This window comes from Lepidochelys kempii, chromosome 4 (genome assembly GCF_965140265.1).
Source record: "Lepidochelys kempii isolate rLepKem1 chromosome 4, rLepKem1.hap2, whole genome shotgun sequence".
NCBI classification, from domain to species: Eukaryota; Metazoa; Chordata; order Testudines; family Cheloniidae; genus Lepidochelys; species Lepidochelys kempii.
In genome coordinates this window covers 62,560,587-62,572,744 of record NC_133259.1, presented here as the reverse complement: position 1 = coordinate 62,572,744, position 12,158 = coordinate 62,560,587, and the positions used below count along the sequence as shown (strand labels likewise).

General features: G+C 43.7%; 1 protein-coding gene across 7 annotated transcripts in view; it reads right to left on the bottom strand.

Annotated features, from left to right (window-relative positions):
- The window catches only part of FNIP2 (folliculin interacting protein 2), a 90,089-nt gene that overhangs the window by 36,413 nt on the left and 41,518 nt on the right, over positions 1-12,158 (bottom strand). For 4 of the 7 annotated variants that reach the window (XM_073341493.1, XM_073341495.1, XM_073341491.1 and 1 more), the window contains exons 3-7: positions 12,019-12,153; positions 2,576-2,676; positions 2,391-2,462; positions 908-1,008; positions 656-745 (exon numbers count right to left, since the gene is read on the bottom strand). In XM_073341493.1, coding sequence (XP_073197594.1) covers positions 656-745; positions 908-1,008; positions 2,391-2,462; positions 2,576-2,676; positions 12,019-12,153 — 499 coding nt within the window. Of the gene's footprint in view, positions 1-655; positions 746-907; positions 1,009-1,600; positions 2,033-2,390; positions 2,463-2,575; positions 2,677-12,018; positions 12,154-12,158 lie in introns of those variants that run through there. The other 3 variants (XM_073341496.1, XM_073341492.1, XM_073341498.1) reach the window with 2 other exon arrangements.

Sequence of the window (12,158 nt, the reverse complement as noted above, 5' to 3'; positions counted from 1 at the left end):
AACTTATGAAGCATGCAAGATTTGAGAGAGAAGTGAAGTAACTTTTCATTTTTGAAATCAACAGGATCAATTAGATCCAAGGTTTCCCCAACAGCACGAGTACTAGTCAGGCCTGTAAAAGGATCTTTACATGTGTAAAGGAGACTAAATGCTACTTTCGAATTTAAGATAAAGCCTTTAATATTGTAAAGTCAAAACTTAAACACTTCCAGATTCAGTTCAATAATGTCTTAAAAGAGTTGCCATCCAGTGAAAAAAAATCCACAGGTCAGAAGATATGGAAGGAAAGCAAAGAGGGAAAGAAGCAAAAGGGAACGGCACACCAGCAAGAGATCAAGTGTAGACCAGGAAACATAAATCCTCTTAGAAACATAAGGGCTCACTTATTATTGAATACACATTACATTAGGAAGTTTCCTTAATGTGAACATTTGTGGTAGAAGTGGGAGGGAAGAACAGGAAGCAATTTAATGCAGCCTGGTATTTCCAGAAGGCTTGAGTCAAAATATAAAGCCAATATGTGTCTATCATCAATATCTTTGTCACTTTAGCCCTTCGTTTCTAGAGTGTAATTATGGACCTCCTGACAAGATTCAGAAGAAGCTGGGTTACTGTGGGTGGGTGGGTCACAGTGTGCTCAGCATTCCACACAAACCTGCAAAGAAAGAAGCACTCCGGATGAGCCGGAGGGGAACTCCTTCAGATACACCCTGCAGCACTTTGCTGCTGCACAGCTGTAACACACCTAAAACAGCAACGCAGAGAGAACGCAAGACAAACAAACAAACAAAAAACAATTAAAGACAACGCAGGGGGAAATAATTTAAAAGAAAAAAACAAACAAAAACAAAAACAGATGGTCTCATCAGGAAAAGATTTTTTTAAAATAAAATAAAGAAATATTTACCTAGATTACTTCCACTACGGCAAGTGCCCAAACCATTTTGATTAGAGCTCAGTTTTCCAAGACTGGGATCTTGGTTGATGTATTCAAAGCTATCTTGCAAGCTAAAAAGGGAGAAATATCAAAATTTCTAAGAAGGGGGATAGAATAGCTTCCACTAACATCAAACTACACTCTGTTTATTTGCTTTGTTATGTAAATCTAACTCACCACCCCAAGCTTAAAGATTAGCAGATATTCCTATATTATTGTCATAACCATACAGATAAGGGTAGCCTAGAATTCCTCCTTACCTGTAAGGTGTTAAGAAGCTCAAATAACCTGGCTGGCACCTGACCAGAAGGACCAATGGGGGGAAAAAAAAAAAAAAAAGATACTTTCAAATGGAGGTGGGGGGGGGGAAGAGGGTGAAGGGACTTGGGGGGATATTTTAGGGAAACAGGAACTCAAAGTGGTCCTTTTTCTGAATCTTTGTCTAACTCACTTGGTAGTGGCAGCAGTCCCCATCCAAGGACAAGGAAGTATTTGTGCCTTGGGGAAGTTTTTAACCTAAGCTGGTAGAAATAAGCCTAGGAGGTCTTTCATGCTGGTCCCCTGTACCCTAGAGCTCAGGGCTGGGAGGGAACCTTGACAATTATAACAGATATTTATAATGGAAAATAGATTGCGGAGGACTGTTAAGCTTTAAGACTGTACCTTTCAGAATTAACTAACTTTCCATGTTTGGTCTTTGCCCACAGTGATTTTGAGAGGTAGAGGGGAATGGAGCAAAATCTCATCAGCCATTTTTGAATGTGGAGAGAGAGAGAGAGAGAGATGTAGAAAAATATATGCACACCTTCCTCATTATATTAAAAAGGCAACCTGTTGGCAGTGGGAAGTTGTTACTGAAGATAGAGACACTAAGCCTTTGAATGTTTATGCAGGCCTCTAAACTTTGAGTTTCACCCATTGCTCATCCAGAGCACACTTAAAGAGTCAAAGGGTACATATACACCGTAATTAAACACCCATTGCTGGCCTGGGTCATCGGACTGGTTCATTGGGCTTGGGATGTGGGGCTGTAAAATAGCTGTGAAGCTGTTCAGGCTTGGCCTGGAGCCCAAGCTCTAGGACCCCATAATGGGGGAGGGCCTCATAACCTGAGCTCCAGCTGAACCATCTACACTGCAATTTTTAGCCCTACAGCCTAAGCCGCATGAGCCCAAGTCAGCTGACCTGGGCCAGCTGCTGCCATGCCGCGAGTCATTTATTCCAGTGTAGCTGGACCCTGAACGATCCTATTGCCCTCTAGCCTTCATGGGACAGCTAGAGCTCAGCACGTGAATACTGCTCATAAACAGTCTCACTCTCTCCCCCTTTCACTCACTGCCAGCAGACATTTGGTCATTTGGTTTTACGAGCTTTTATAGAGACCAACCTTAGGAGCAGTGATAGAAGAAATCTAAAATGAGAGTGAGAAATGACAAGAAACAACCAAACTTACTTATTTGTGCTTCCACTGAAGCTTCCCACTCTGGCTGAGAACACTTTACTTATCATAAGCTGCGGAGGAGAGCTGAAAGGATAAACAATCATCATCTCAGTGACTCAACAGTTCCAGTACCTTCTCCTTCCCCATTTCCAAGCATTTGGCAATATGGATAATCCTAGAAGAGGAAACTCACTTACCGTATGTAGTGGATTTTCAAGGTAGAACCTTTGTAACTCATTGCCACTGAGCCAAACATCATTTCTCCAAGCATGTTGACATCAGAGGCTGGTCTAGTGTACTATAGATAAATAAGGGGGAAAAAGCCAATCATAACCCATTGCATTATTTTAGTACTGAATTTTGAACGTGAAGTAATCTCTGCTTCCCAATGAAGAGGAGGAGCATATACCAAGTGGTGTTTGTGCAATGCATACATACAGTTACAGTACACACTATATTTAGTTCATTAGAGAGGCCCACTAGTTCCTATTTGCATGAACTCTCCCCAAAGTGTGCAATGAAGAAACCCACGCACAGTCTCTGCAGCTGGGCCAGACAAGTGATTTTATATCTCCCAGCCACATTTCTTTATTTCAGGACGTTGCTTGAGAAAGACTCCAAGCACTCCAGGTCTGAAGAGTCTGGACCCTTAAGTGTTACTTTTACATTTAAAAATCCTTCCCGGTCTAAATTAACTCATTTAGATGGCAAGATATACTTGGAATGACAATTTTTAAAAAAAGGAAACAAAATAAGTCCTATTTCTTACTACATTCCAAAGATCTACTACGAGTAAGAGGATAAACTCCTCTGTATAAATTCTCTCCACAGTTAAGGTAGTAACTTGCATTTCAACACAAGGATACATTTTTTCTTCCCACCCTCTACTAAATGTCTTAAAACAAACCCAATTCACATGAAGTTTCTCATGTGTCTCTTAGCGTACGACAAAGGTTTGCCTGTTTTGAGGAGATTCAAACAAGCGATTTTAGAGAGGCACATAGAAAAATGAGATTTCTACTCTTTTAACTCCTGAGTCTGGAATGTCCTCCTTTGAAATCAGCACCTGTCATAAATATAAAGGGAAGGGTAAACACCTTTAAAATCCCTCCTGGCCGGAGGAAAAACCCTTTAACCTATAAAGGGTTAAGAAGCTAGGATAACCTCGCTGGCACCTGACTAAAATGACCAAAGAGGAGACAAGATACTTTCAAAGCTGGGGGGGGGGGGGGGGGGAACACACAAAGGTTCTCTCTGTGTTTTTGTTTTGGTTTTTTTGGCCAGGAACAGAAAAGGAATGGAGTCTTAGAACTTAGTAAGTAATCTAGCTAGATATGTATTAGATTCTGTTTTGTTTAAATGGCTGATAAAATAAGCTGTGCTGAATGGAATGTATATTCCTGTTTTTGTGTCTTTTTGTAACTTAAGGTTTTGCCTAGAGGCATTCTCTATGTTTTGAATCTGATTACCCTGTAAGGTATTTACCATCTTGATTTTACATAGATGATTCTTTTTCTTCAATTAAAATTCTTCTTTTAAGAACCTGATTGTTTTTAAATTGTTCTTAAGATCCAAGGGTTTGAGTCTGTATTCACCTATGCAAACTGGTGAAGATTTTTACCAAGCCTTCCCCAGGAAAGGGGGTGTATGGTGTGGGAGGATTTTGGGGGGGAAAGACGTTTCCAAGCACGCTCTTTCCCTGTTATATATTTGTTAGACGCTTGGTGGTGGCAGCAATAAAGTCCAAGGGCAAAAGGTAAAATAGTTTGTACCTTGGGGAAGTTTTAACCTAAGCTGGTAAAAATAAGCTTAGGGGGTTTTTCATGCAGGTCCCCACATCTGTACCCTAGAGTTCAGAGTGGGGAAGGAATCTTGACATGGTGGCAGAGCAATGGGATTAACCTGAAATCATTTTGAGATTAATTTGAGATTTTTTGAACAAGAAGCACAGATTTTAAAAAGGAATTTTTTTTCCCTTTGGGCTTCTGGAAAGCAGGTTTTCAGCTGAAAGCAGTTAGAGGTGTTTTTTTTTGTCTCTGCCTGGGGGCCAGAGCAGAGACAAAAGGGAATTGTCTTTTGTGAGCTGGAGTTTTCTCTACGTAAAGGCAGGGTAGTTAACCTACTGCAGGGAAATTCACAAGTCTCCACAGACCTGAAGAAGTTTTTTTGTTTTTTTACCTAAGAGCAACTAGAGGGGTTTTCTGTCTATTTGCCTGGAGACAAAGGTGTTAGGTTTTGGGTTTTTTTAAGGATTTTTCTGTAGGCTGACAATCACTATCAGAGAACATAGGTATTCGGTTACAGCACAGCAAAATTTTACAAGCCAAGTTTTTTGTTTGTTTTATTCCTAACTCTCGGGTGTAAAGTTAGTTAAAAACAGAGAGGCAAACATGACAGAAACCAAGGCACAACACAAATTGGAGTTAACCAGACTGGAGGCAGCGAAAGAGGCAGAAAAAGCCCTAGAGGCTGCCCACAGGAGAGCTATGGAGGCAAAGGACAAAGAAATGGAGGCTGCGAAAGAGTCAGAAAAAAACCAAGAGGAAGCCCAAAAGAGAGCTATGGAGGTAGAAAAGAACCAAGAGGCTGCTCACAGGAGAGCTATAGGGGCAAAGGAAAAAGAGAGGAAGCACGAACTAGAGATGGAGAAGGTAAGAGGTAAGGGCTGAGCGGAATCTACTGGATAACCCTAACAATCCTTCCCCAAAGATCCACAAATGGGAGCGACTATGTCCACAGTATGATGAATCCAGTGATATTGCTGAATATTTTCTCACCTTTGAGAGACTGTGCACTCTCCATAAAATTCCTGAAGCTCACAAGATGACCACATTGGTCACAAAATTGACTGGAAGAGCTCTGGACATATTCAATAAGATGCCTATTGATGAGGCTTCTGACTATAATAAGTTCAAGGATTTGGTTTTAAAGCAATTTCAAATTACACCTTAAACTTAGAGTAAAATTTCGAACCCTTAAGAGAGGGCCTGGACTAAGTAATGTGGCTTATCTAAACCAGATAAAGGATCTGTTAGGTAAATAGGTCCAAGGAAGGGGTGTCACTAGCTTTAACAGAATGTGTGATTTGATAGCTCAGGAGAAATTCCTGAATATGTCCAAGGAGGAAATAAAACAGTGTTTATGGGATAAGGAAATGGACTCAGCAGAAAGTCTTTCTTCTTATGCTGATCGATACGAGCAGTCCCAGACCGCCAGAGAGGCGGGGCAAGCTGGAACAAAACGGGTGGAGGGAGGAGAGAGGAACAAAACTGGTTGCAGTTGGAGCGGATACCAGAAGAGACAACCTCAGACCACATCCTACTACCGGGGGCAGCCCAAGGCCCCAACTAGCCCCCACAAGGAACCCTCCAGACTATCGTCCCGCCACACCGTTCTCCAGCAACCCACCTCGCCCCAGTGACCTGTCAGCTGGACAATGTTTTAAATGTAATGAGCCGGGGCATGTAAAGGCCAGCTGCCCCAAGAACCCCAACAGATTATAGTTCATTGCACTGGAATCACACCAGAGGTCCGCAGGCCCAGATGCCTCCCAGATACCCTCGGAGTGGAGGGAAACTGAGTGTGGGCGGGAAGAAGGTCACAGCGTCGAGGAACACCGGAGCACAAGTGTCGGCTATTCATGCTTCCTTAGTGGACCCCAATTTCATCAACCCAGAGATCCAAGTGACGATTCAACCCTTCAAGTCAAACGCTTTTGATTTGCTTACAGCCAAGTTGCTGGTCCAGTACAAGGGCTGGTCAGGAACGTGGACTTTTGCAGTCTATGATGATTATCCCATCCCCATGCTGTTGGGGGAAGACTTGGCCAATCATGTGAAGCGGGCCAAGAGGGTGGGAATGGTCACCCGCAGCCAGGCTAAGCAAGCTGTCACGCCTAGCTCTGTTCCAGAAACTTCAACCAGGACCCGGTAAGAGGCGACGGACGCGGACCCCATGCCAACGTCTGCAACAGCAGTAGTGGATCCAGTCCCAGAGACCCAGACAGAGCCAGTCCCAGAACCGGAAGCAGCCGATAACCCGACACAAGAGGCTCAACTGGAGCCTGAATCCCAACATAGTGCACCAACAGAGAGCAGTTCACAGTCAACGGAAACAGTCCCATCCCCTACATCGCTTCCAGAGGGACCAAGCCTAGGTCCACAATCCAATGAGGAACTGATGTCTCCAGCATCAAGGAAACAGTTCCAGACCGAACAGGAAGCAGACGAAAGCCTCCAGAGAGCTTGGATGGCGGCACGGAGCAACCCACCGCCTCTCAGCTCTTCTAATCGATCCAGGTTTGTTGTAGAAAGAGGACTTTTATACAAGGAAACTCTTTCTGGTGGACATCAGGAAGACTGGAATCCTCAGAGACAGTTGGTAGTTCCAACTAAGTACCGGTAAAGCTCTTGAGCTTAGCCCACGATCACCCTAGTGGCCATGCTGGGGTGAACAGGACCAAAGACTGTTCAGGGAGGTCATTCCGCTGGGAGGGAATGGACAAGGATGTCTCTACCTATGTCCAGTCTTGTGAGATATGCCAAAGAGTAGGAAAACTCCAAGACCAGGTCAAAACCCCTCTCCAGCCACTCCCCATCATTGCAGTTCCATTTCAGCGAGTAGCTGTGGATATTCTGGGTCCTTTTTTGAAAAAGGCACCCAGAGGAAAGCAGTACATATTGACTTTCATGGATTTTGCCACCCAACGGCTGGAAGCAGTAGCTCTAAGCAACACCAGGGCTAAAAGTGTGTGCCAGCCACTAGCAGACATTTTTGCCAGGGTAGGTTGGCCCTCCGACATCCTCACAGATGCAGGAACTAATTTCCTGGCAGGAACTATGGAAAGCCTTTGGGAAGCTCATGGGGTGAATCACTTGGTTGCCACCCCTTACCATCATCAAACAAATGGTCTGGTGGAGCAATTTAATGGGACTTGGGAGCCATGATACATAAATTCGTAAATGAGCACTCCAATGATTGGGACCTAGCGTTGCAGCAGTTGCTCTTTGCCTACAGAGCTGTACCACATCCCAGTTTAGGGTTTTCACCATTTGAACTTGTATATGGCCGCGAGGTTAAGGGGCCATTACAGCTGGTAAAGCAGCAATGGGAAGGGTTTACACCTTCTCCAGGAACTAACATTCTGGACTTTGTAACCAACCTACAGAACACCCTCTGAACCTCTTTAGCCCTTGCTAAAGAAAACCTAAAGGATGCTCAAAAAGAGCAAAAAGCCTGGTATGATAAACATGCCAGAGTGCGTTCCTTCGAAGTAGGGGACCAGGTCATGGTCTTAAAGGCGCTCCAGGCCCATAAAATGGAAGCATCGTGGGAAGGGCCATTCACGGTCCAGGAGCGCCTGGGAGCTGTTAATTATCTCAGAGCATTCCCCACCTCCAACCGAAAGCCTAAGGTGTACCATATTAATTCTCTAAAACCCTTTTATTCCAGAGAATTAAAGGTTTGTCAGTTTACAGCCCAGGGAGGAGAGGATGCTGAGTGGCCTGAAGGTGTCTACTACGAAGGGAAAAGTGCTGGTGGCGTGGAAGAGGTGAACCTCTCCATGACACTTGGACGTATGCAGCGACAACAGATCAAGGAGCTGTGCACTAGCTACGCACCGACGTTCTCAGCCACCCCAGGACTGACTGAACGGGCATACCACTCCATTGACACAGGTAATGCTCACCCAATTCGAGCCCAACCTTACCGGGTGTCTCCTCAAGCTAAAACTGCTATAGAACGGGAGATCCAGGATATGCTACAGATGGGAGTAATCTGCCCCTCTGGCAGTGCATGGGCATCTCCAGTGGTTCTAGTTCCCAAACCAGATGGGGAGATTAGCTTATGGTAGTCCAAGAAGAAACATAATGCTGTAACTCGCCCAGACAACTATCCAATGCCACGCACAGATGAACTATTAGAGAAACTGGGACAGGCCCAGTTCATCTCTACCTTGGACTTAACCAAGGGGTACTGGCAGGTACCTCTAGATGAGTCCGCCAAGGAAAGGTCAGCCTTCACCGCACATGTCGGGCTGTATGAATTTAATGTACTCCCTTTCAGGCTGCGGAATGCACCTGCCACCTTCCAAAGACTTGTAGATGGTCTCCTAGCAGGATTGGGAGAATATGCAGTCGCCTACCTTGACAATGTGGCCATATTTTCGGATACCTGGGCAGAATACCTGGAACATCTACAAAAAGTCTTTGAGCGCATAAGGGAGGCAGGACTAACTGTTAAGGCTAAGAAGTGTCAAATAGGCCTAAACAGAGTGACTTACCTTGGACACCAGGTGGGTCAAGGAACTATCAACCCCCTACAGGCCAAAGTGGATGCTATCCAAAAGTGACCTGTCCCAAAGTCAAAGAAACAGGTCCAATCCTTCTTAGGCTTGGCTGGTTATTACAGACGATTTGTACCACAATACAGCCAAATCACCGCCCCATTGACAGACCTAACCAAAAAGAAACAGCCAAATGCCATTCAGTGGACCGAAGAGTGTCAGAAGGCCTTTAACCAGCTTAAAGCAACACTCCTGTCTGACCCTGTACTAACGGCCCCAGACTTTGACAAACTGTTCCTAGTAACCACAGATGCGTCCGAGCATGGTGTGGGAGCAGTTTTAATGCAGGAAAGACTGGATCAAGAATTCCACCCTGTAGTGTTTCTTAGCAAGAAGCTGTCTGAGAGGGAAAGCAACTGGTCAGTCAGTGAAAAAGAATGTTATGCCACTGTCTACGCTCTGGAAAAGCTACGCCCATATGTTTGGGGACGGCGTTTCCACCTGCAAACCAACCATGCTGCACTACAGTGGCTTCATACTGCCACAGGAAATAACAAAGAACTTCTTCGGTGGAGTTTAGCTCTCCAAGATTTTGATTTCGACATCCAACACATCTCAGGAGCTTCTAACACAGTGGCTGATGCACTCTCCCATGAAAGTTTCCCAGAATCAACTGGTTAAAATTGCCCTTGAGATGTGGAAAAATATTGTTAGTCTTTATACACTTGGTAGTATATTTAGAGGTGCATGTGTCTTATTAACTCTGTTTTCTCCAAGAGCTCCAGGAAGAAATCACAGCCAGCATTTCACCTTATCTGTGATTTGGGGGGGGCGTATCATAAAAACAAAGGGAAGGGTAAACACCTTTAAAATCCCTCCTGGCCAGAGGAAAACCCTTTACAGGTGAAAGGGTTTAAGAAGCTAGGATAACCTTGCTGGCACCTGACTAAAATGACCAATGAGGATACTTTCAAAGCTGGAGGGGGGGAGAAACAAAGGTTCTCTCTGTCCGTGTGTGGTTTTTTTTTTGTTTTTTTTTTTTTTGCCAGGAACAGAAAAGGAATGGAGCCTTAGAACTTAGTAAGTCACCTAGCTAGATATGCATTAGATTCTATTTTGTTTAAATGGCTGTTAAAATAAGCTGTGCTGAATGGAATGTATGTTCCTGTTTTTGGGTCTTTTTGTAACTTAAGGTTTTGCCTAGAGGGATTCTCTATGTTTTGAATCGGATTACCCTGTAAGGTATTTACCATCCTGATTTTACATAGGTAATTCTTTTTCTTTAATTAAAATTCTTCTTTTAAGAACCTGATTGTTTTTACATTGTTCTTAAGATCCAAGATCTTGGTTCTGTGTTCACCTATGCAAATTCCCCAGGAAAGGGGGTGTAGGGTTTGGGAGGATTTTGAGGGGAAAGACGTTTCCAAGCACGCTCTTTCCCTGTTATATATTTGTTAGACGCTTGGTGGTGGCAGCAATAAAGTCCAAGGGAAAAGGTAACATAGTTTGTACCTTGGGAAGTTTTAACCTAAGCTGGTAAAAATAAGCTTAGGGGGTTTTTCATGCAGGTCCCCACATCTGTACCCTAGAGTTCAGAGTGGGGAAGGAACCTTGACAGCACCTGAGAAACTCCCATGTTGTCTTTAGGAGACTGGAAAAGTGCACAAAAGCAACAGACCTTGCTCCGTGGAATTAGCTGCCTTGTTCTGACTAAATTTAAAAAATTCAGTTACTAGGGGCACAGCCACACTAGAGAGCTCACAGGTGCAGCCGTGTCGCTGTGAACTGTCTAATGTAGCTGCTGTAAGCCAATGGGAGCGAGCTCTCCCATTAACTACTCCAGCCCCCCATGTGCAGCAGAAAGCTATGTTGGTGGGAGAAGCTCTCCCGCTAACATAGTGCTGTCCACACCAGCGCTTATGTCGGTGTAACTTATGTTGCTCAGTGGGGTGATTTATTTCCTCCCCGCCCCGAGCGACACAAGTTATGCCAACATAAGCTGTAGGATAGACATAGCCTCAATGGCAGGCTTCTAGGTATTTTGCAGAAAAAAAACCCAACAACAACGAAGTATGCACTTTTTAAAGAGAAATTTTTAAATTTTTAAAGCCTACTGTTAAGGTAACACCTAAGGGTAAGTCTATGCAGCAAACAAAACTTCCATAGCAGCAAGTCTCAGAGCCTGAGTCATCTTACTCAGATTTGCGCTGTATCTATAAATAGCAGTGTGGATGTTCCTGCTTGGGCCGGAGCCTGGGCTCTGAGACCCTCCTTCCTCAACAGTTTTCAGAGCCCAGGCTCCAACTGGAACCAGAGTGTCTACACTGCTATTTTTAGCCTCACAGCACGAGCCTGAGTCAACTGACCCAGGTTCTGAGACTCCCTGCTGCTGCTGCTCTTTTATTTGGGGGGGGTTTTGCTGCATAAATATACCCTAAGATTACTAGAACTGAAAGACTGAAGGAAAGGACCTCACCTATACACAAAAACTAGCACCAACTGAAGTAATTAAAAAAGTTTCTAGTTACATGTATAAACAAACAAGTTTTATCTAAGGCCTAATTCCCTTTGTATATTTGACAGTATTTTGTGTAGTCAACTTCACCATTTCCTCAACATGGGAAGTTCAGCACATGCATAACTGAGTGTAGGATAAGGGCCTAACTTTTTATATGGCCATAGTCACACTGACTGTGGTATGACTAGTCATATGCTTTAAGTCTTTACAGAAACTTCACCTCAGTTTCTCCACTTTCAGGAGATCAAAACAGAAGAGAAAAGCATTTTTAAATAAACCAGGAAGATACGATTGCCAATTTTTGTGGGTTGTACAGAGGGCCATATACAGAACCTGAAAATATTTAGCCACTTTTTAGAAGCTGACTAGATTTCATATTGACGGGGTCCGTTTAAAATCTTTCCCATACTCAGCTGCACTCCTGCAGAAGTTATGAGCATTGGCTCCTGCAACAGAGGACTGAGAAAAAAACGTTTTTCTAGACCAAAAATGTGGAGAGCAACAGAGCACGTACATATTTTTGAAATGTCGAAGTTTAGATTATAAACTATTTTATGTAAAAGTTCAGAAAAACTGAAGAATTGTGCAATTTTAAAAACCGAACATAGAAATGACTAAACTTATATAACACTTTAAAAATAAAATAAAACACCCCTCTCCTCAACTTGTGGAAGGAAAGAAATACAGTTCAGATCCTCAGCATCAGTTTCATATTTGACATACTACAAATTCTACATAAACATTTAAGCAGGCATTTGTGAATTTAACACAAAGGTATCATCTTTAGTCATTGATGCAAATCTATATATAGATCTGCATCTATGTGTTAACGTTACCTGGTACTTTGGAAGCTGGTCCTTGACATGCTGTGTACAGCCCACTGATGAACTGTGGGAAGAAATACTATTGGTCCCATTGCTTGCTTGGCAGCACTTGGCAGAAGCCTTTCCTGGAGCATCCTCTACTATTTTCTGTG